Source organism: Chelonia mydas, chromosome 16, assembly GCF_015237465.2.
Source record: "Chelonia mydas isolate rCheMyd1 chromosome 16, rCheMyd1.pri.v2, whole genome shotgun sequence".
Taxonomy (NCBI): Eukaryota; Metazoa; Chordata; order Testudines; family Cheloniidae; genus Chelonia; species Chelonia mydas.
The window spans coordinates 16591809-16616564 of record NC_057857.1 but is presented as its reverse complement, the minus strand read 5'-3'; the positions used below and the strand labels follow the sequence as shown (position 1 = coordinate 16616564).

The 24756-nt window shown below is 46.6% G+C and overlaps 1 protein-coding gene across 2 annotated transcripts in view; it reads right to left on the bottom strand.

Moving 5' to 3' along the window:
* The window catches only part of ADAMTSL2 (ADAMTS like 2), a 46260-nt gene that overhangs the window by 10517 nt on the left and 10987 nt on the right, over window positions 1–24756 (bottom strand). The window contains exons 8-15 of one of the 2 annotated variants that reach the window (XM_043530440.1): window positions 23495–23575; window positions 21881–22056; window positions 19531–19873; window positions 17497–17878; window positions 10440–10543; window positions 8005–8131; window positions 5019–5232; window positions 1601–1756 (exon numbers count right to left, since the gene is read on the bottom strand). In XM_043530440.1, the coding sequence (XP_043386375.1) occupies window positions 1601–1756; window positions 5019–5232; window positions 8005–8131; window positions 10440–10543; window positions 17497–17878; window positions 19531–19873; window positions 21881–22056; window positions 23495–23575 (1583 nt within the window). The remainder of the gene's footprint in view (window positions 1–1600; window positions 1757–5018; window positions 5233–8004; window positions 8132–10439; window positions 10544–17496; window positions 17879–19530; window positions 19874–21880; window positions 22057–23494; window positions 23576–24756) is intronic. The other variant, XM_027823457.3, reaches the window with a different exon arrangement.

The following is a 24756-nucleotide window of genomic DNA, read 5'->3' as shown; positions in this document are numbered from 1 at the left end:
ATGGACCTAACAAAGGCAGGAAGAGGCTGGGAATGTGGGCCAGTCTGTTGGCCTTGGGACCTGCGCTTCCACACAGGACTCCTGGGGTCTCTCCTTCCAGACCAGGAGGGCCCAAGGGCAAAAAAAAATCATTTGTGGATTGCAAAATTTGAGCTGGCAGCCTTTCCTCCCCCAAGCCCAGGACTGTGATGACAGCCGTAATCACCTCCCTTCACACACTCCATCTCCCTTTAATGGACTGGTTCACAGAAGATGGTGCAAGAACTCTACCGCCAGTATTTTGCTCACGTTGGAGATGAGGGTGTTCCTGGAAGCCTGCATGTCCCTGCCAAGCCCAGATCTCCGAACTATAACAAGTTCAATGTAATCTCCATACAGTGGGAAGCCGTGCCAGGTCAGCTTAACTGAGAGTTTTCAGATGGCAAGAATATTTGCTGCAGCCCCACTAATTCACAGACCCTGACACAAAAGGAGCATTTGGGTTTCGGAGCTCTCTGCTCTTTTCTTTGCTAATGCTGGAGACGCTGCTTCTCAGCGCTCGGGAATTTTATTGCCCTGATTCACTACTTCTTGCTGCATGGGACACGGCTGTATTTGGAGTTGCACCACTCACATAATTTCAATGTGTGCTACCAAACGGGGAGGGACTGTTCTTCTCAGGCTCGCTGCTGCTGTCCAAGCCATTAAAACACTGGGTGTCCCCCCATCTCCTCCCTTCACTCTCTCTCTCGGGGCATGCTGGGCTAGGAGGAGCACTTCAAGGGAAAGGATGCTCAGCCATTGGTTGGAGAGGTTTACAAGTGACTCCTCCCTCACTGATGGATTCTGAATGCTTGTACCCTGCCCTCCCCAGCCAGAAAGGTGGCAGCAGGGGAAGCATTTCCAGTGCTGAGTGCCTTACCAACCTCATGACATAAATCCTCCCAGCACGCCGGTGAGGAAAGGATTACACTGGCAGCGTATTACTGCTGAGCAGCAGCATAGTCTAGTGGTTAGAGGAGAGGATTGGGAATCTGGAGAGCAGGGCTTTTGTTCTGCTTTGCTCACAGCTCATCACTTTGCCACCATGTACCTCAGGTTCCTCATCTGTAAAATATAGCTAATGATGCTGAGCCCTTGTAAAGTGCTTTGGGGCCCTAGATGGCAAGTGCAAAGTGTTACTAAGCCATCCTGCCATCAGGGAAACGGGCACAGAAGGAAAGCTGTATCCCTGCTGTCAGGCCACTGATGACTAGCCCAAGGTTGCTAGAAGGTCACTGACTGGACTGGTTATAGACCCCGGGGGTCCAGATTCCTGCTCTCTTGCTGTAACCATTAGACCTCACAACTCTTGTCAGGATATTAGGGGCGGGAAGGGGAAACTCTCCCCATTGCCCTGTCTGAGCCAAACTCTATCCCCACGTAGCTTCACAGAGGTCACCAGGGTTGGCTGCGCAGCTGAAAGCAGAATTTGGCCTGTGAACTGTAAATGACATAATAGAGCCTGGCCTACAATGGTCTCCTTCTCCCCTCAAACTGCTCACAAACAGCTAATATGAACAACGAACTAGGATCCACTGTTCCTTTCCTTCCCAACCCTCACCCCGCAGAGGTCACTCACCGGTCCCCAGTCAGACACGGTCCATTGTCGGTCACAGGGGGGCCCAGTGCAGTTCTTCTCAGCCGGCGGCTTGGTGTTCATATCACACAGCTTCTCATCTTCCGAGCACCGGATGTCCCTGGTCACCACGCTCCTCTCGCCACACCTGGCCGAACACTAGTGGGGCACAGAATGAAACGGGACTGGGTCAGCAGAGTCCATGGACAGTCCCGGCCATGCAACGCAGCTGGTTTCTGCTCTCGCCCTCCTGACAGGGATGGGGCACACGCGGCCCAGGCAGCAGCCAAAGCATCTGGTTTAAGGTGTGATTTATGTTGGCCTTTTTTAATCTCTTAACATGAAACTTTCTAAAAATGCAGGGAAAACATGTGTATTATTCTGCTTGTAAAATATTAGATGGCAAAACCAGCCCTGGGCTGCATGGGCGGACAAGTTCGAATGCACAGGAAGGGTTACATCTTGCCTTCGTGCTAAGCACAGGCAGGGCTGGGAGTGGCCCATCTCCTCTCCACGGTACACACATACTCTCCAGAGCGCTTGGGAGCTCTCAGACAGCTATGCAGCTAACTTACTGGCCCCGTGCAAAATAGCTTCAAGGGGGCAAGGTGCTTGGGTTAGAGGGCACGGCCAGCCATTCAGTCCACTAGCTGGCTACAGTTCACGGAAGCACTTTGCTCTTGTTCAGGAGGACCAGCAAAGAATGCACTAAAAGACCTCCCTCTGCCCAGACTTAATATCCTTCTCCCGCTCAGAGTGGCCAGTTCTGCTCTCAGTTCCATCAGTGCAACCCCATCCCATACATACTCATGCGGCTCCCTTCCTATTAATGCACATGTAGCGGAGAGCGAGATTTGGCCTGAAGGCCGACATTTTCCAAAAGTGGCCACAGGGTGCAAGCAGCTCCATTTTCTAGGCGCCCAGTGGGGATGCTTTGGGCCTGATTCGGAGAGGCTGTGCACTCACACTTCCATCTGGAGCCATTGATGTCAAGGGGGTCGTGCAGGTAAGAGCATTTATCACGGTGCCGTAAAATATAAAACGCACTAGAAACACAATGGAAGCTTCCCATTCCTGTGGGTCTGCCGAACAAAATGCAGGGCCTTTAGCTCAGAAGAGCTACTCTGGGAGACGTGTCAGCAATCTGTCCCCAACACATGCTGGAGAAGTAGATAGAATTCTATAACACACACCACTTTGGTTTGCTAAGCCCGTCAAACTACAGCGTCAGAACATGCTCAGGAAGCTTTCTCCATTGAACTGGAAAAGTCAAAACATCCTACAAAATAAAAGAGCCCACCAGACTTTCCACTACAGAGAAAAACCTACTTACCACTGGCATTCAGTGTAAAGATGGCCTTTAAAGTGTCTCCTGGGAGAAAAGAGGTCAAATCATCTGCTGGCGTAAACTGGCACAGCTCCATTGAAGTCAGTGGAGCTGGGCCAGTTTGCACCAGCAGAGAATTTGGCCTGGATTTGTGCTTGTTCTTGCTTAGAAAGGGGCCTGGATTAATTTGTGAGCAATAACGTATCTATGCCTAAGGAAAGCCAAAACTCATACTTCAGGGCACAAGCTAATCAGCCCCCAGGTCAGGCAGGAAATTATTCCCCACCCCACGTGCAGCAATGCATCATTGTCCAGCGCTGTTATGGGGCTGCTTAGACATCCTCTGACACATGAGTTATCAGCCACTGAGCAAGGCAGGATATCTGACTCACTGATCAGCTGTCTGAACTGGAAGGGTAAACTCCTGTGTTTCCTTAGCATCCTTGAGCAATTTGGCTTTGCTGTTTCTCGCTCCTGTGGAGAGGGACCAGTACTGTGACTTCAAGATTTAAAAGTTGAAAAAAAACCTTAAGAGTTAGGGATTGTTTTCCATCAACGTGTGTGAGCATGACTGCACTCTTGCACGTGTGTTTTACACATTTACTGAAAACCCATTCTAGATCCCGATCTCTATTACTTGGGTGTAAACCCATGACAACTCCACTAAAGTCAATGCAGTTATTCCAGATTTACCCTGAGATCAAAATCTGTCCCTGGGCCCCCAAAGAAAGGACCCTGGTTTTATCATTTAAAGAGTTTTATGTTAGAAAGTTAAATACTGGAATGCTGGCAGAGATTCTCTGGCACACAGCAGGATGGAGTGGTTGTAAATGGATTCAAAAGATCTCTACTGGAGGAGACAGAAAAGGATCTATGAAACCTAGAGACTGACCCCTCTTGAGAATGACTTCGCAGCTAAAAACATTCCCGAATGCCTCTGCCATGTCACAAAGGTTTTTACATGTACACTGACAAACTCAGACGAGAGAATAACTGTTCCACATTAGACATATCACAGAAATATTTTCCAAATGGTTTAGCGATGTGCTTACGGAAGAATTCTGAACGTTTAATGTTCCGCCTGGTGCAGTGAAATCTGACGGGAAGAAGAGATGGCTCTAAGAAAATATCATTGTTTATGAGATGCAGCCTCCTCTCCACACATATTTTTCAGGCACTCAGAAATGTATTAGGCACAATTGTTTTTCAGATTTCACTGTGCCAGGTAAGAAGCGGGATTCGCAGGAGCTGTTCTCCTAGTGGAAAAGGACAGGCAGGGAGTGGCATGAGCAAATGCAGAATCAAACCTCACCACCCTTTTCATTAGTCAGCACACAGGAAGGTCAGGAAAGATGAAGAAAAGACAGGTGTCAGTCACGCTAAGGTTCTAAGGTTTTGGTCTGACCCAGTATGGCCGTTCTTATGTTCTTATATCCCCCAGCCACTGTGCAGTTGAACAAGATTCCTGTGGGAGAAAAGTCCTCTTGTTTAAGAACCAGACTCAAAAATCTAAAACTCTGGCTAGGAGCAGAGATGCTCCCAGGCTTGACCCAAATTCCCCGGAGTTCAAGAAGTTCAGAGGTCTGGAGACCAGGTCTGAGGCCATCTCTGGCTAGATGTTTGCCAAGGAGAGACATAATCATCTCCATTGGTGAGCTAGAGGGAGCTTGTGGGGATTTACACAAGCCAAGTCCTGTGAGGTGCAGGGGGGCACTGTGGAAACATCTCCACCCCAAGACCCTGTTTGCATCATGGCCTCATTCAAATGTGAACGCTGGCACACCACTGGGAGCAGGCCTAGGAGACAGTAGTTAAAACACTAGGGGCTGGCACATGGGAATACTCTTGCCATTGCTAGCACCAGCAGGGCCACCCTGGGGGTTGGTTTTAAGAACAATGCTAAGATAGTCCTGGCTTATGTGCGTCTGTGTGGAAGTCAGTGGATTTGCATCTTAGTTTTCAGCTCTGCCTCCCCTTATCTTGGGATCTGGAAGCAAGGAGAACTTGGCAATCATGTATATCACGTGGGGGCTGATCCCTAGCCACTGCTGCCTGCTGTCTCTCCACAGGCTGCCAGCACTTCTGGGAATTTACCTCTGACCACTCAGACATTTCCCACTGAGGGCCACATGCTGGGTTCTTGCAGATTTTGCGTTCGTCCGGCCGGGTAATATCAGCAGATTCGCACAGATCGCTATAGACAGAGCTGTCGAAACCAGGAGAGATCATCTTCCAGCATCGGACGATGCGAAACTGGTATCCTTCCCCACAGGTGCGGGAACACTCACTCCAGCTACTCGTCTCCCACCTGCAAGGAAGTGAGAGAGATTCTAACTGGAGTATTCACATTCTGAATGGGAGATGTGCAGGAGGTGTGAGCGTAATACTGGATTAGGAAAACGGTATTATGTGAAGGTTATCGGAGCTCAGCAATGGTTCTTCAAAGCTGTCAGTGACCCTGTAAGTGGTAAATCTGGTACGGAGATTGTTGCAATAGGCACATTCTGTAACGGGGCTGTAAACGACTCAGATATCTCCATACAAGGTAGGATTAGGTGTTGCTGTGCATCAATCTACTAATATTTCACCCTGGAGACCTGAGTTCACATGAACTGTAAGATGCACAGACACTACCGTAACAGACGCCAGAACAAAACCCTGAGATAGACAGCCAGATAGTTCCATGTGAAACTGACCTTTGTGGTCTCAGTCTAGCCCTAAAAGGACATACATCCAGAGCACATTTCCACACAGTTGGCAGATTCACTTCAGAAGTTTTAAGATAAATGCATTACTGTTGCTGACCAAGGCATCCATGTCTGGACTGTGAAGGGAAGCGTGTGCATTGCCCACCTACGCCCAGCATCGATGTCATATCCTTGCCTTCAAAAGCACCAATAATCACCCCAAGTTTAAAGAAAATACTTTAAGAAATGTCTAAAATGGGAGAAATAAACTGATCACCCAGCTCATTATTAAACAAGCTTTGGGATTTATCCCTGGAAGTCAATAGGAGGTGGGGATACCACAGAATCTCCAAGGACTGAACCCTCTTATTTTGCCCTGGGGTACACTTAAAAGAGCTGCCTAGGTTACATGCTCCCTTACTCAATACAGAGAGTACCCTTACAGCGTTCAAAAACCACAGTAGGCCTAATGTGCCACATTTACCCCAGGTTTAATTCCACTGACATCAGAAGTCAGTGCTTAGCTAATCTGTTTGATTGGTTATATAAACACATGCATAAGACAGGGCTGTATCAAGCAGTGAGTATAGTGCAGTTACGATGCTGCAGGTATTTTGACGAAACATGCTTTGTTTCAAATGTAAAAATCAACCCATTAGGAAAGTGAGGGGGAAAGAAATGGTTCTTGAGCAGCAGTTTTCAGCTGGTGGGTCACGATGCCCAGGGCAGGGGGTCACGAAGGCAATCAAGAGGTCTCATGGTGTTGCGAAACTCTCGCCCTTCCCCTCTCCCCCCACCCCCACCGTTATCCCTCAAGGTCAAGAATTCTCAATCGACCTCTTGAATCACATACGCAAAGCAATTATCTAGGCTTAACACTGAGACCTTTTTACCCCGGCTTTTATAGTAAATATAGACGGGGTCGCAAAAGGTTTTGAGGGTGGCCAACCTGAAAAGGTCAAGCAATATGGATCTAGAGCATTGACGTCTCCGAGCAAAAAGGTCGCTGTGCTTGGTACACACTCCAGGGGCCACATGTTTGCTTCTGGACGTAAGCTCCAAATAAGGATTTGGGTGCCATGAGCGGGGCAGCTCTAAAAAGTCACTGCACACATCAAAGTGCCACCTACATTCAGAGGAGACACTAAAGCATTTAGCAAGACTTGGGCACAGTGGGGTGGGTGAATGTGGCCAGCCTCAATAACCTGGGTCCAGAGAGCTTTTCACACTCCCAAACACACACACACACCTTTCCAATACAATAAACCCGGCACCAATTGCCAAAATGCTAAACTTCCCCTTTCCATGTGTTTGCAGGTTTATGCAGACCCTTGACACGGCTCTAGCCTAGCTTTGTGTTATTTCAGCAACAAGGCACTATTACAGAAAGTTCATCGCACAGTTTTGCTTCTTTTCACTTTGTGCCGCCTGTCGTACAACAAGTAACGTTTCTTTCCCTGCCTGGTTTAGCCCTTTTCTCTTTGGCAGGCATCGATCTATCCCACCCAAAACTTGCGTTTCTAGCGAACCTTGAAAAGAACAAACCTTTTAAAAAATGTAATCAGAGATGGACCTAAGCCATAAAGTTTGAATCTGGATTGGTATCTCAACTTCCCCAACATGGAAAGATCTTTGGATTTGGGGTTCCATTGCAGAGGCGGATCCGAACCATGCAGTTCATATCAGGAACTGGGTCAGAGTCTGAACTGTCCCAGAGTTTGGGGGATCAAACCCAGGGTTCTCATTTAGACCCAACACTGTTGCTGATGCATCTCAGTGAGCATTAGCATGATCGCTGATGCTAGCAACGCTCTGGGAATGTAACACTTGTTGGCTGATTCCCCTTCCCCTTACAAGAGTGGAGAATGAAATTGGTCTAGGTTCTACGTCAACAGTAGCTGTTGTTTGGGAGCAAGGTTGAGTCCTGCCATGTGAGTCACTGCTGGGAAAGGTGCAGGAGGGGAAGAGGGATCAGGAAGCCTCCTCCCCTTACACCCTCAGCCAGGCAAGGCCCTTACGCAGTGCTCCAACAGGCTCTAACTTCCCAGCCTAAACCACCATGCAAGAGGTTTGTCCCGCTCCTGACTAATGCAAACATCCAAGGATCAATAAAGCATGTTTCAACCTAACTCACTGTGAAGAATCTGTCTCTGACCCAAAGAGTTCTTCTTCCCCTTGTTGTGCTGGCCTGGGCAGGAGATAGCCTTGGTAATTAAAGATGGGCCCAAACCAAACCCCAGATCTAAACACCCCGGGAACTTCGGGGAGGTTCTGAACCTGGTGGCTTGGCCCATCACTGCTCAGAACCTAGAAGAGAATCCCCACCAGCTCCAAATAATTCTAAGGAAGACAAAATGTATGGCCCCGTGAAGAACTCCTTACTGATATAGTACCTTGGCTGGCATTCTCTTCCAGCACAGAACTCATGGACAGGCTCGGGACGGGTCATGGCATCACAGTACGTATCATCCACTTCGATCCCATCATAACGAACACACATTGCATATGTGGACATCACTCCTATTTTTAAAAAAAATACACACACACAAAATGCATGCTTGGTGATTTTTACACCCAAACTGTTTGTGAGCTGCATGTTCCAAAATGTCTTTCCAAATTAAAATTGAAGGGCCATGACCTGAGCTGACAGTCATCAGGGATGCTGGTGGCAGGAAGAGGATGGGATTGGGTGGGGGGGTGGAACAATGGAGAGTTCTTCCTGCCTGTACGGAGCAGGGTGGCCCTGGGGATACCTGGGGTAGTACACTTTGAAGTTCTCCTTAGTGCTGTTCCAAGGCGGAACATCATGACACCCCAACCAGGACTTGCGACCAATGCTAGCATAGGTGCAAGATGTTCAGGGGGTCTCACCATTGCCACCATAGGCCTGCAAGCATGTTAGCGGCGTCCCTCCTCCTGGCTCTCAAAGGAGTTTTAGATTCTTATTCTGTCCAGTTGTTGTGTGGGTGCACCACGGGGCTGGGGAAGAGGTTCCCATCTCCCTCCACCCAGTACATCGACACAATTCATGCCACAATTGTGCCTTACTGCCTGCAGGATGTACACAGTGCACTTGGCCTAGTATTGGTTCTTACATGATTATTAAAAGAGGCATCTGACCCTCCTCCCCTGTTTAAGCACAGAAAGCAGAATGTCATCATGCTGGGACTTTTTCCCCTGCAGCCTTGTTAGCCAGAATAAATATTGTTCAGTCCTTTCTGGGACATGGCTTGGGACCAAGAGACTAATCTGACTACAGGTACCAAGAATTCCAGCTCTCCCAGCCAGGTTTCTGAAACACAAGGTTGCCTGAAACTAAAAGAAATCTACCAACTCCTGACACTGCAGCACTCCTCTGCGACACGTCAAGAAAAAAAGGTGAGGATCAAGGAGTGGTTTGCATAGGACATTCCCCACTGGCTTCAGTTTGGGTCAGGTTGAAAGCCTGCCTCAGCTAGGAGACGGCTGTTCAGTAGGAATCACAGAGCTCAAGGACATACTTGAACTTTGTGGGTTTCAGGATTCTGAACTGAAGAACAGTTGTCCACGTTCCTGGTCCCTATACATTTCATAGCAGTGCCAGCAGGACAAGCCAACCGCTCTGGCATGCTTACAAGAAGATCTGTGCATTCATTCCCTTAAAAAGTCTCCCTCCGAAGATTTTATTCCCCTCTTTTTTTCCGCCCTAATTCCAAAAGCAATGAAGTATCCAGCTTGTTTTAACTACTGTGCTATGTATGGAATGATACAGGCAAACCCACTGTCAGATGATCATTCTACCTATATGCATATTTCAAGGCAAGTCATGGATTTGTCACAGGCCAGACTTATTAGCAACATTACTCCCCTCCCCGCTAATCACTGAAACGCGGAGATCAAGTCATTTGAAACTGTGCCTTGAGAGGGAAATAGGGGAAAATACGGTGGCCAGATTCTGATCTCACTGATATCAATGGAGTTACTCCAGATTTCCACCCATGTAACTGAGATCAGACTCCAGATCAGGAAAGAGAGAAACAAAATAAACTCAAACAACTTTGTTTTCTGCCACAGTTGTACAGTTTCTCTGTCAGAAAAAAACTGAGCTTTACAGTTTAAAAAGAAAAAAAAAACGCCAGCCACATGGGTTTCAATCATTCCACTGGCATAGTGGCTCAATTCAAGAAGCGACTATGCTAAAACTTGGTGCAAGCTTTATGGTCCTACAAGGCACCATACTCCACAGTGTAGCCCTGCTGGGCTAGTAAATTAAGAAAACGTTAATCGGTACGTAAAAGGGAACTTTTTAAAAACCAAAACGTGCTATGCAGGGTCTGCCTGTATCCATTTAGAAGTGTTGAAAGCACATGGTTAGGATTGGTTTGAAAGTGACACATTGCAAGGAATGAGCTGACAGTGGAGTGGAGATGGGTACAATTTTCAAAAATCCCTAAATGACTTAGAAGCCTAGCACCAATGGGAATTAGGCTCCTAAGTCACCGATGCTCTTTTGAAAATGTTGCCCGCTGGTTCCTGACAGGGCCTGATTTTCCTCTCCCCTGCATTTACACCTGTGCAGAGTGAACTAAAAGTACAATCAAGTCAGAAAGCGGCTCCTCGTGGACACAGGGCTCCTCTGCACAGATCTGATTGCAGGATCTGGGCTTTAGCAGATCAGAGCAACTTCACTTGAGGTCTGATCCAAAGGCCATTCACTTCAGTGGGCCTTGGATCAGGCCCCTAAGCATTACCTAGGTCTCCCCATCTCTAACGAACATAAAAGCGACTCACTCAGTGGGTGATCTCAGTACTTCTGCAGAGGTTGAATTTGGCTGCTTCTGATAACTACCTGTAGTGCATGTAGAGCTGCAGGGTTCGTGGGAGGAAAGCTTCCACCTGTACATGTCAGCAGCACTCACACCTTGGCCCTTTCTTAACAACTTCAATCTGTTTCTAGCAATAAGCAAAAAAAAAAAAAAAAAAAAAAAAGCATTTACAAGGAGAGCCTGGATACGTCACATCAAACACTCAAACTGATTCGGTTGCGGTTTGGTTGGGTTTGGGGGGATTTTGTTTCGGTTTTGGGGGGTTTTGTTTGGTTTGGTTTGGTTGGTTGTTTTTTGGTTTTTACAACATACCTGTCCTGATCCCCAAGTAGAATCCCCAGCCTGGTTAGAGGCAGAGCTTCCACTGTCTAGAAATAGAGAGAATGGGATAAAAATACCCACAAGTAGAAACAGTTCAGAATTTAACAAAGTTTGCATTTTCTGCTCAAATACACCTGACCCTAAACATACAGTAATTAAAGGTGCAGTATCTCCTTCCTGGTGATATCGGCATGAAATAAAAATATGCCATGCTAATTGCTACTGCTCAGATATGGTACCACAAACATTCCCTACACAGACTTGAGATTTTCAAATCCCATAAACTTACTGTTTTTGAAAATCTAAATGCTGAATAGTACTTTGCTCAGACTGCTTTTCAAAACAAACCTTGGTTTTTAAACATACAGGCATTCCAAGTTCATATTTGCCTCTATGTCACTCTTGCTCGATTATTTCTATAACGTACATCTCTTAGGACACTATATTCACACATGTAATGCCATTGGTAAAGGAATTATGAATATCTCCTGGTATACATACAAGCATTTACAAAACCAAGAATCACAACCTCATTGCATAGCTATATAATGTAACATTCTAATGCGTCAGGGATACTGCACCTTTACAACAATCAAATCTTAAATACTTTGTTTAAACCCTTGAAATTGCTATCGTGTTTTAGAATTGTATGTAAGGTTCTATCCTGATCTCCAGCTGTCTCGGGCCTAGCAAGATATGCAGCTTGTGTGATTTCTAGGCAGCAGAAGCTCTGAAATTGCCTTATTTATGATTCATAAGAAAAGTTCACGTCCATTCTGTCACATAAAAGCTTTAAAAGGACACTGTTGAGTATTTTTATCGTCTCCCTTTCAGACGTACCCTCCTTCCATTGTTAGTAATGACCTCTTAGAAGAATTAAAAATAATCTCATTTTCCCCACTGATTTTGCCTCTGTCATTTTGGCAAACAGTCGCTTCCTGTGTTTGAAATGGAGCTGAAATTAACATGGCTATTTTTGTTTAAAAATCACAACCGTGGCTGGCTATAAATAGTGCTTTATCTCACCCAAACAGCTTTGGACCAGCATCACCCACTGATGTCAACGCAGTCCCAACAACTGTCTTCTTACTAACTACTGCTGTAGAGCCAGTGGGGGGAGGCACAAAATGATGATTTTCCATAGGACCCATAAAAATGGTGATCAGCGTCTGTTCTTTTTACGTTTTAAAAATGTATCTGGAGAAAGAGAGCACCGCCTAAATACTTCAGGCCATATTGTTTTCTCAGTCACACCAGTGCGATTCCAAAATAACTCCAATGATGGGGGATCCCTTTGGATTTTCACCCATGTCGCTGAATTCATTGACTTCAAAAGGGTTATCCTACCGGGGATTCTCAAACTTCATTGAGCTGTGACCCCCTTCTCACAACAAAAATGACTACATGACCCCAGGATGGAGGACCGAATCCTGAGCCCACCCAAGCCCTCCGGCCCTGACTACATGATCCCAGGAGGCAAGGGGGGCAAAGACTGAGCCCCATGGCTCCGGGCAGGGGAGCCAAAGCAAAAGCCCAAGGGCTTCAACCCGAGGAAGGGGGCCTGTAACCTGAGCCCCACCACCCAGGGCTGAAGCCCTCAGGCTTTGCCTGTGGCCCCGGGCCCCAGTAAGTTTAATGCTAGCCTTGGTGACCCCATTAAAACAGGGTCCCAACCCACAGTTTGAGAACCGCTGCTCTAGACTGAAACTGGAATAACTGAGTGAAGAATTTGATCTTTGGAATATGTATGGCATTACTCCCTTCTTCCTAATCTTCCTACACACACACACAACATAGGCTTGTATCACATTTGGAGATTAGAACCCCTCCCTCCTCAACAGTGTCCCTTTAATGTATGTGATTGGAACTCAAAGAGCTTCTTCTACAAGTAAGGATGTTGCAGAAACAACTTCTAGATAAATTAGACATTTTGTCATATGGTAACAGTTAGTTCTCTTCCCATTTAGAGCGCAGACATAACTATTGTTTTGTTTTCTTCTAAATGCAAACGGCAGTGAGTCGTTATACAACCAGGCTGGTTTTTTTTAAAATTATGCTGATTATTATGGGTTGCGCTAAGGTCACCCATTTTCCTCCCCCTCCAATCTTTTGTGTCCATGTTTCTGAAGCAAGCAACAATAACAAAAATTAGCACCACCCCCTTTTCTGCAACAGGCCAGGCGCACCCATATTGGCTTTATACTGAGCTGCTTTCCTGGGGACATAGAAGCAAACAGCTCTTTCTGGTAGAAATTACCATTCTGGAATCTGCTATTGTTTTGGCTGCCGGATTCAAGCAAGGGTCTCTGCAGCAGAAGAATAACCCTCACAACTACAAGTGAATGCAGAGGCTCAATATTCAAAGAGTTTGGACTCATATTTTTTGCTTTCTAATCCAGATTTTTACACCAGTGCAAAGTGAGTGTGAAGTAGATTAACCTCAGTAACCATTCCAATTTAACAGCATTTTGCACCTACTTTGCACTTGTGTACTTGACTGTACAAGAAGCAGATCAATGGGGAGTCAGGCCCAAGATGTTACCAGCCAGCATATATGGGTCTGATCCTGCTGCCATTGAAGTCAGTGAGATAGGGCCCATTGAGAATCAGATACCTGTGTATTTTGTGGGTACAAATGGAATAATATGGATTAGTTCCATATTTTTTTACCTTCTCTTCCAAAAGAAAATCAGAACAGTTACAGGCCAAATTCTGCTCTCAGTTCCAACAGCGTAACCCTTTCAGCTTCAGCAGAGAGCAGAATTCAGTGCAGAGGGCCACAAGTTGCCCCTGGGAAAATCCACATATGGTTTGCCAATAACTTGTGTTTTCACTTGCAGACTTCACTAGGAAAGAAGTGTGGTTTTAACATGTGTTAAAATCCTCATGCAGACAAGGCAGTTTTAGTTTTAACACATTAACTGGTGGAGGTCAACACCAGAGGGAGCTTGGGTTTACCTGGACCAGCAACACCTATTAAAACTACAGTTGTCTGGTCAATATGTGAACATGTGGTCTAGTGAACATGTTAAAAATACACTTTTTCTCTGAGTGTAGGCATGGCCACAGAGTTCCCTCTGCTTTGCTCTATCGGGAGAGTGGGTTTCCCAACCCACATGGAATTGGCAGAGGTCTCCATCCTCTGAGCCTGCAGATGAACCAAGATCTCAGGAAAAACACAGAAGATGGGAGCACATCTGTAAGGAAATTGGTATCTGCCCAGTTGTTCTCTTGGTTCCTTCCTCCCCTATAGCTGCACCTTTCCTAAGCAAGCCATGTTACCATGCGATCCAGGATCAAAACTCCCCCTAAGGAGTAGTCAGTCCTGGGTCAACTGACTAGAATTCCACCGGGATCTGATGGGAGCAGGCTGCAGAGAGCCACTGCTTCCCGCTTCCTCTGGTCACTGCCCTCTACTGTGGAGCCCGATGGAGTGGCTTTCAATTGCCAGTGACTTGACAGCATAGCTGTTGATCTCAATCCACTGCAGGTTTGGGGCCCATCCCTCCACACTCTCCTCCAATCTGTACCCAAGTGATGAAAAGCTTTCAAGGCTCCAGCAGTTTTACAACAACAAAATTCCAATTTGCCTTCTGCCAGCTTTCCTTAGCATCTCCAGAAACTGACCCCATAAATCATACTCTTTATCTGTTCAATCCACCGTCCTCTGGGCTGTGGATTTATGCAGTACATGATGTGCCGAGATGCACTGGAGTGTGGTCTGGCCTTTTCTGGCAGAGCTCGCTCGGGCGCGCACAAACACACACACCCACAGAGGCGCTATATTTGGAAGAACAAGTTGCCGATTATGTCATAAGTACCCTTTGAACAACCACGCTGGAGAACAATGTTTCAGTGAAGTGTGTAAAAAAAATTTTTTTTAAATGAAGCACATGCCGGTTTTTCACTGCCTGCTTCCTAATGAGAGTGCTTGGAGCCAGCGTCTCAGCTGTGTGGATTCAGGTCCGCACTGCCCTGGGGGCACAAAGCTGCCCTACCTCCAGCTTAGCTGGGCCTTTGTGGCACTCCTAAGCCACCCCTCCACACCTGGCTGCCAGCACACAGGGTGTGGCTGGTGACCGTTTGGCATGGCTGTGACATCCCTGTGCCCTGACAATCGATGGCTGCCGGAATGGCCCTAGGGGACCACTGGTAACTGGCAAGGTTGAAAGTCAGCCCAGTGCAGAGCCAGACAATAACTAGTGGGACAGTTGCGAATGACATCTTTCTACACTCCCAGCATGCACCGAGCCCAATTCAGCCACCACGCAGAATCGGGGCCTTTCAATGCCCAGGTATAAACACCCAATCTGAGAAAACAATAACTCGTTTAAACCATCAGTGACTATTTTGATCTGAAAATTAGCATTTTGCTTCAGTTCAATGGGAGTGGGGGGAAAGGGAACATTTTAATAGAGAAGCTTCTAGGAAAACTGTGATATGGGCACCCTGTTCAACACGATTAACTCTTACTAACACTGTCTTTGTCAGGGGCTGGAGGGGAGAATAGACAGTGCATTTTAATAAGTTCCTTGCGTCACTGGGGGCTTTCACAGCTAATATGCAGAATTCTCTGTTTTAGGTGCCTATATGGCCTCCTATCTGAATGCCTTGCAATCTTTAATGCATTTAAAATTCACAGCACCCTTGGGAGGCAGGGCAGTGCTATCACCCCCATTTTACACCTGGGGAACTGAGGCACAGAGGGACTAAGAGACTGGCCCAAGATCCCATAAGAAGTCAGCAGTAGACGGGGGAACAGAACCTGACCTCTCAAGTTGTAGGTGTGCACTATAACCACTGGGCCATCCACTCTCTCCAAATCGTTCATCTTTAAATTATAGGCCACTGATGCTAAGTGACGCTAGTCCTGGTTTGCAGAAAGTGCTCCCAAAACACTCGCGCTTTCCTAGGCAGCGCAGGAGAAAGTCCTTGCAAAGCCTTTCCTACGCCAAGTACTGAATAAAGCTGACAGGCTTAACACCTAATGTACCTCAGCAGTGTTTTAAAGCTCTTAGCAGGGAGCTCGCTGGCATGTTTGTTTGTTTTAATGGTTATTTCTTGGGCCTAAATATATTGACATAAAGATTGCAATCCCACAGAGCACTTCAATTGTGCCTTCAATCCACAGACCTATAGCCACTTCAAATGGTCAGTATCATTAGCCCCAATTTACGGGTGGGGAAGCCGAGGCAGAGAGAGACGAAGTGACTTGCCCAGAGTCACACAGTAAATCAATGGCCGGACCAAGAACAGACACCAAGGCTGACTGTGTCTCCCGAGGGCGCAGCACAGAGGGCACAATTGAGTAGGAGGGCAGGCAAAGGTTGTTTGAATCCACTTCTTGCCCTTGGGATTCTGGACTGCTCCAGGAGCCAAAACAGCCTCTGGGATAAATCTGAACTGTCCTGGAGGTATTCGAATTGATGGCAGCATCCTGAGCGCTGCCTGTTGGCTGCTTTGCAGTCCAGAATAGCCCAGAATCTCTCTAGCTGCGTGTGCTACAGATGCCCTCTCCTGTTCCGACACACCCTCTTGTGTTCCTGACCCTCTCCCCAGCAGCCCCTGCACCAGTGGTTGTGAGGGGGAATGCAGGACCTCTTATGACTGCCTTATGGTGGCCTTGTGATCAAGAAATTCACCCCTTTGGCCCCTTGCTCTACAGTTCCAGCCCCAATGCACCCCTAGGGCAGGGGACAGCATCTGCCACCAGATCTCCCAGCACATAGAGTAACTGTGAATAAGGCAGTGTGCTCACTAGGACAGGTGCCAATTTTACAGTAAATTGTACTGTTTCTCTGTACTGTCAGCCCCAAAGATAACTATTTGATAGGGGGGGAAATGGCTGAAGATCCATAATTTAGTCCTTACAGGGAATTTCTTTCTTAGTAAACTACTTAACAAGGGGAACCGTGTGTCCCTAGATCCCCGTTAATCCATGCCCTGCCTGTCTGTACATATAATTGTTAAATACTCTCTATGCCTTGTTTAACAACCAATAACATTTCATAGTAGAGTCAATAGAAAACACCAAGTCAAGGGGCTTTGTAGTTCATGCCCCATATCTGACCTAGCTCAAAATAAGCAGCTGGTAGGTAGTGTTTCCGTATGCTTAATAAATATCAACTAACACCACTGCTTCTTCAGCAATTAAATCAAATCAAAGAAACAAACCAACCTATTTTGGTAGGGCCTGCACAAAAGCTGTTATCCTCCCCCCTCTGGCTCTCGAGCAGCAGTTAACTAACAGAGGTGATTCCCCGAAGCTACTGTCTGCACATTTCTGCTGGCATCAATGACAATGCTGGTGGATGACAATCAACCACAAGTACACAAAAAGGAGCCATACCAACTTCTGCTGCATTAGAAATACAAGGAAAGGGGAGCAGGGGAAAATAAGTGTTGGTCAAATAAGAGCACTCAAAATTAGTAGGAAAAGAGGTTTTATTATGTTCAGTCCTCTAATGAAATGCGACAATAGACAGAGAGCAATAAGCTATAAAAATACAGTGGCCAATGTCCCTTTAATGTGGACAGTGACTTTTTTATCTTGTTAAGGTGTCAATTCTTTTCCCTCCCCTGACGGCATTTTTGAATTTTCCTTGCAAATTAACCTCTTGCAGAAACCTTTTATGATGTCTTCATCCTACTTACCTTACAGATCAAAATGTGTAACCTGGACTGCCCTAAGTGCAATGCATGTGAGAGAACAGCACAGAAATCAATGGGATTGAATATTATTAAAAACGCGTCCCCTACCTGGCTTTGTGGGTTCTGTTCCCTTGGGGGCTGGTCAGGGTAACGGTAGCATTCGAGAACTGAGTCTCTGATGAAGTGTTAATTATTTTGTCGCTGCTCAGCTCCATGTAGGTGCCATTGATGCTGTACGTCATCACCCCTTCGTTGTCTTCGTAGTCAACGTAAAGGCTGTCTATGTGCGAGCCCACGGAGTTGATTGGGTCCCCTGGGGCAAAGATGCTGTTCATGGTCATGTTCCGAACTAATTCTTTCGAGTCCGAGGTTTTGTCCAGAAGCTTGTCGGTAATTGCATTTTCTGACAGGAACTCCGTGGAGGTGAATCGCGAGTCAAAGTCTCTGTCATCTCTGTCTGTCAGGTAAGCAGACCTGGTTGCATTTGAATCTGGATTGGAGCAAAGCCGGGGATGGAACAACAACCACAAAATAAACTCAACACAGGAGATGGGAGAAGCAGAAAGTGCAGGCGATGGGTCTGTGCAGCTGGGTCAAGGGACAGCGGGAGTGGCTGGTGGTATCTGTGGCAGTTGTTCACAGGCAGTTAGGCCCTGTGGATCACACTTACTCACACTGGAGGACTGGGAGTTCATAGCTGCCAGGTTCTGAAGAGCTTCTCCAGTTACATGTGTCACAGGAAAGAGCTTTTGCTAAGGGAAAATTCTGGTTTTGCTCCACTCCCCACTACTTCAGACGTTCTGTCCAGCACTGAGAAGACAGAATAAGCCACAGCTTTCCCTGTCCTCCCACAACCAGGGGCTGCGGGCTGGGTTGGGTGAGGCGCTGGGGTAGCGGGAGTGCAGGGAGATGGTGCTGGGTTCGGTGGGGGCAGGCTAGGAGGGTGTAGAGGGGAGCTGGGTGGAGATGGGTTGGGTAGGGATGGGGGATGCTGGGCAGGGGTGAGTGTAGGTGCTGGATGGGGGCTGCTGGGTTGGGTGGGTGTAGGAGGGTGCTGGGTGGGAGTGGATTGGATGGGGGATGAGGAGTGCTGGGTTGGGTGGCTTAGGGAGGTACTGGGTTGAGTGGAGGAGGTTTGGGTGCTGGGTGGGGGTAGGGGGTTCTATGTGGGGGGTGAGTTGGGTGGGAGGTGAGGGGTGCCAGGTTGGGTGGGTGTAGGAGGTGCTGGGTTGGGGTGAGTTGGGTGGGAGGTGAGGGGTGCTGGGTTGGGTGGGTGTAGGAGGGTACTAGGAGTAGGGGGTGCTGGGTTGGGGTGAGTTGAGTGGGAGGCGAGGGGTGCTGTGTTGGGTGGGGGTAGGGGGTTCTGGGTGGGTGTAGGGAGGACCTGGGGGGTAGGGGTGCTGGGGCGGCTGAGTTGGGTGGGAGGTGAGGGGTGCTGGGTTGGCTGGGTGTAGGGGTGTGCTGGGTGGGGGCGGATTGGATGAGGGATGAGGAGTCCTGGGTTCAGTGGGAGATGAGGGGTGCTGGGTTGGGTGTAAGGAGATGCTGGGTTGAATGGAGGAGATTTGGGTGCTGGGTTGGGGTGAGTTGGGTGGGAGGTGAGGGGTGCTGGGTTGGCTGGGTGTAGAGGGGTGCTGGGTGGGGGCGGATTGGATGAGGGATGAGGAGTCCTGGGTTGAGTGGGAGATGAGGGGTGCTGGGTTGGGTGGGGGTAGGGGGTTCTGGGTGGGTGAAAGGAGGTGCTGGGTTGAATGGAGGAGGTTTGGGTGCTGGGTGGGGGTGAGTTGGGTGGGAGGCGAGAGGTGCTGGGGTGGGTGGGGGTTCTGGGTGGGTGTAGGGGGGTGTTGGGTTGAGGGCTGGGGGAAGAACCTAGTGGAGCTGCGTCCTGAGCATTGGGAAGAGGGAGATAGAAAGGCAGCCTGCAAAGCAAATACCACCATGGCCCCCTGCAGCTGGGATGTGCAACTGCAGCCATCCCTACGGCCCCGCCAGAAACCAGCGCCCTCCGGGCAAAGAGGATGGATAGGCAGAGACATTTTTACGAGTTCTCCCAGGATTCCAAAAAAATTAACCAAGGAAGCAGAATTCGTCTCATCAAAAACTCGGAAAAGCGGCATTGCAAGGTCCAGGCCTCCTCCTTACCTTTGGGTTGTTTGCCCTTCAGTTTCGGTTCACAGTCAATTGCTTCTGCTCTTTCATAAACTTCATTGGTTTCCTGACCTTTGCTCAAGTTCAGGTCTTCCTCAGTGTCCTGCCTTCCAAACACCTGGTTTGCCAAATCTATCCTTTCCCTGGAGAGTTTGCCGAAGTAGCTTGCATTGCGCTGGCTAAACCCCAAAGGCACTTCTCCATCAAACTCTCTGCTTTCCTCGCTCTCGGATTCAGAAAAGGTGTAGTAGATAGGCTGAATAACTTTTGAATGTGGCTTCCTTAGAAGAGTATATTCAAATGTTATGGATGGATTCTTGCCATTTTGGTTCCATACCTAAACAAAGCAAATTAAATTACTATTAACCAAGATGTAATGTATATTTGGCATAGAATTCTACACTTTGCCTTATTGTCTCCAAATGGCTGCTGGTTAGTATCTATCCATTTTTAATGTGCCTTTTGCCATATTGCTAGGGAATCAGTTCATATCATAGATCTATTGTAACTGGCACCACAGCAATTTATCATAAATTATTTGGCAGTGTTGCTCAGTGGATACAGCATTAGATTGGGAAATCTAGGTCCTAGTCCTAGCTCTTCCACTGACTGACCATAAGGACTTGGGCAAGCCACTTATCCCCGCTGTGCCTCATTCATCCAGTCTGTATAATGAGGATAATGACACTTTACAATTTTTTTCTCTCAAGTGCTTGGTGATCTTCACATGAAAGGTGTGAGGAAAGACTTTGGTAATTATGAATCATTTTGAAAAAATCGTCAGCTGCCCACAGACAATTGGCCAACAGAAAACAAAACTCAGTTTCCCAATGAATTATGTGCTATGAATTAGTCATCCAGCAATTCTGATCATTGTAAAACCCGTGGAGGTGGGGGGAATTCACCCTGGTGCAGAGGGCTGGCACAAAGGCAGTGCACCATTTAAGTCTCACTTAAACCCTGAGGGGTTGAATAAAAAGCTGCACAGACCTTGAAATCCATCATAATTATTACCATCATCCCTTCTGGAAAAAAAGAAAAGAAAAGAAACATCTGGTAATGCGGTGCTAGAGAAAATTCTCAAGGCACCTGCAGTCCCATGGCTATTTACTAATAATTTCCCTGGGATATAAAGGGGTTTCCAGTGTCTTCAATGCAAGCCACGTATAGGGAACCCAGGACAGAATTTGGCTCAGAGGGTGAAATTCACCCCGTAAAGAGGCCCATGCACTATTTAAGGCATGCATGGTTGGTGTGCAGACTCTCTGCATAAGGATGAATTTCTTTCCTTTCCTTGCAGTGGAACTCATAATAGCAGTAATATTGTGTTTTAAGATTTGGGTAGTTTTTTGTTTGATGGCCCAATTGTCTTCCCCTTTTCAGTAGACTGAGATACTAATGCCAAGCAGAAGAATAGACAAACTCCCCCACCCCCGCCCCTGCCCATGCCCAGGCTTGTCATCCATCCAGAATGATAATTTAATAAACCAGCACTCATTATTTAAAGCCAGATCTGCATCTGAAAGGCTCCCGTGTTCTCTCTGAACTGGTGATGCCAGTAAAACAACGTGTTAGTCAGCAACACGGGGTCAGGCTCACCCCCAAGATGCAATCTTTATCCTCTTTCCCTGCTGGAAGTAAGTTTACTGAGCGGGTGTTTATCCATGGGAAGGGGAAACTTTACAAATTCCCCAGGGAGCCATCGAATCAATGCGACTCTCAGCTGTCCTGACCCCACCGCATCAAGGGCCTGCTCCGCCCACTTTGAGGGCTGCAATGTAAAGTGGAAGTCGCAGGCTGCTTGCACCTCTGCTCCCTGCGGCCTTACCCATCCAATCCCAGGGGAGAATCTGGCCTGGAGAACCTTGGTTCTCACCTGCCTCACCTCTCCTTGTTTGCCATGTTCAAACAGTCTCCTCCCTGAATTGCATTTTTGCCACAGCTAGAAAACTCAGTGGGGACATGGCCACATTAGCAGCAAAGAAGCCGCTCTGCAGTCGTGGAACAGCTGCTGTTTTATGGCCTGGGGAGAGGAAAACTTCCTCCCAAGCCTTGTGGACAGTGTTCAAATGATAGGGGGGAAATACGAGGGCCTTGACTGTCAAGTGGCTTGCTTTAATTTAAACATTTGTGAGAAGTCAGGGAGCTTCCCACCCCCCACCTGTAATTCAAGAACCACCTGTAAAGCTCCCTAGCATGTAGCTCAGCTACTGGCTGCATCCCGAGGATTTGACCACGGGTACGAATGTGGTTACGAAACACACAAGAGGAAAAAAATCAGTAGAATTCAACTGTTCTCTTCCTGTAATTTGTATCCCTGCAAATATAAAAAGCCAGAGCACACCATTATATTCAAGCCTTGATTAGTCGGCCCCTGGGCGACGATATATTCTATGCCAGTCTCATAAACATCCATAGGCCTTCTGTACTTGAACACCGTGCCTGCAATGTTGAAGTTCTTTGGGCTGTCGACTTTGTAATTCCCATTGAAAAAATAGTACCCAGCTTCATCTGCAACAGCTTAAAAAGACAGAGAGAGCAGGTAACCAGCTTCATCGAATGCAAAAGAAATATGCAGTCACAGAAATGTAGGGCTGGAAGGGACCTCAAAAGGTCATCTAGTCTAGTCCCCTGCGCTAAGGCAGGACCAAGTCTACCTAGATTATCCCTGACGGGTGTTTATCTAACCTGTTCTTAAAAACTTCCCAAGGACAGGGATTCCACAACCTCCCTTGTAACCTTTTTCCAGTACTTAACTATCTTTATAGTTAGAAAGTTTTTCCTACTATCTAACCTAAATCTCCCTTGCTTCAGATTAAGCTGATTACATCTTAATCATTACTATTTGCTTCCCATACAAAGTTCAAGTATCTTTATTTCCTGGATGATGATAATACCTGACATTTACTTAGGTTATTACATTTGTTTTATAATAATATCCTAAAACATCATAATGAACATTTATTTTATAATAATAAATAAATAATAATACCACCTATCTCACATATAATGCTTTTCATCCATAGACCTCAAAGTGCTTTACAACAGTCAGCATCATGAGTATCATAATAAGTTTATTGCCATTGTTACTTTACTTCCACATCAGTATTTTGTGCACATGTGTGCGAGACTGTAAAAAGCAGGAATTGTCATTTATTACGTTTGTACAGGGCCTTCTACAACGGGGCCTAACCTGAATGTGGCCTTTTGGCCCCAATATACATGTTAAAATAATAAAGGTTTCACATGCTGTAGACAAACGGGTGGGGTTTCATGACTCGGTGCACCAGGAGTTCCATTTTTTAGAAAATGAAACAGATTATCCTTCTCTTGGCACATGGAAATCTTGCCACCTAAGCCATGGTTCTAATAACCCTGGAACTTGAAGGCAGCATCAGAACTTGACACTAACTGGAGCATATGTGTGAGTTACTTGAGCAGAGTCAATTTGCCCACACCATCCAATTCCTGTACCTATCTGAAACCTGGATTCAGTCATGGGCATTAGCCACCTTCCACCACAATATCAACGAGGCAAAAGTCTAAATCATATTTGCTTTTTACTGAGGGCATGCTATAGCCAATGTACTTTCACTGAGATGCAGAAGTTCCATGGGATCAAGAGAGAAATGAAGGTGCACAGCAATTATTTGAGATCAAGGATGTGCATCTGGTACAATTCTCTGCAACAACAGTAATATACATTGTTCAACAGGTCAGAGTTAAAGCAACTGAAATGTTGCACTGCCTGGGCCAGATTCTCAGTGGGAGTAAATCAGTGTAGCTCCATTGACTTCAACAGAGCTATGACAAGTTACACCAGTTGAGGATTTGGTCCATGTCTGCAAATGTATTCTCAACAAATGCGTTTACTTGCAAAGAAAAAATGTAAATACGCGCGTGCGCACACACACACACACTCACAATTTTCAGCTAAGTACCAAGAGGTTATACACACCCAAAACATCTGCCGATTTTTTCCGTTCTACTATCTGGATATCTCTGGCTCCAGCAGGAATGTGTGTTACCAGGGAATAGCCTATGGAAAACTATATGTTAATGAAAGGAAAACCCTATAACCAGTAATATGAACAAAGATGAGTTCAAGAATCAAGATTGGTCACTTTTCAGGAAAGATGGCTTTCTGAACATTTGATCCTTCCCAATTACATTTTTTTAAATGATAGCCGTTAATAACCATCATATTACTCCTAACTTCCATCCATATAAGGTAGCTTTCCTGCCTCTTTTTCCGGGGGTGAAAACCTCCATAGCAGTAAGCTGACATAACTTCATCCACTTCAACAGAGCAACGTCAGTTTGCACCAGTTGAGGATCTGGCCCATAATCTCTGAATAAGAGTCTGTCTACGCTGCAGTCAGAGGTGTGACTACAGCACATGTACACATAGGCAAGCTATCTTTGGTCTAGTTAGCTTAAATAACAATAGCAATGATGACATGGCAGCACAGGGACCCTGGGTATGCAGTCAAGTGACTGTCCCATGCTGCTGCAGCTTCACCGCTAGTGTTATTCCAGATGACTAGATCAAAGCTAGATTGGGTATGTCTACACATGCTGCAGTCACACCTGGTTGCAGTGGAGATAGACCCAAAGGCACATTTTACTGGACCTTCACACACTGAGACTGATCTTGAAAACTGTTTGTCAACCAGCACCCGTTTGCCTTATAATGTAGCTCCAATTGTGTTGATTGCACTAAGAAAAATACTAACAGTATTTCTGAACCCACCGTTTGTGTCCTACTGTTCATCCCATTTATATTTCTCATGCAATTAAATCAGAATAATGTTATGATCAATAATAAGATTTACAGTTATACATACTTAGAAAAGGAAAATCAAATCATATTCATCAGTGTGTAAAACGATTCTCATATTGGTCAGGAAGAAATTATTCTTCCATATAGATCTGGGCACACTTGTCTATGAATATTATAGGGGAGGGGGTTATACCTTATTTAGAAGCATCAAGTACTGATCATTAGGGATGCCATTTGCTGTGGGATTAGGGCAGCAGTTGCTCCCCACCAACACCCCCGACCTTGGTTTGTACCACCCCAGACTTTTCATAAATCTGTACGTTCCACTGACTTTCCAAGCTAGAATACAATCCCATGTAACATTCTCCATGCTAACACAACTTTACCACCTGCCAGAATTCTTATGAAAAGACACCCCTGCTGACCACAACTGGAAT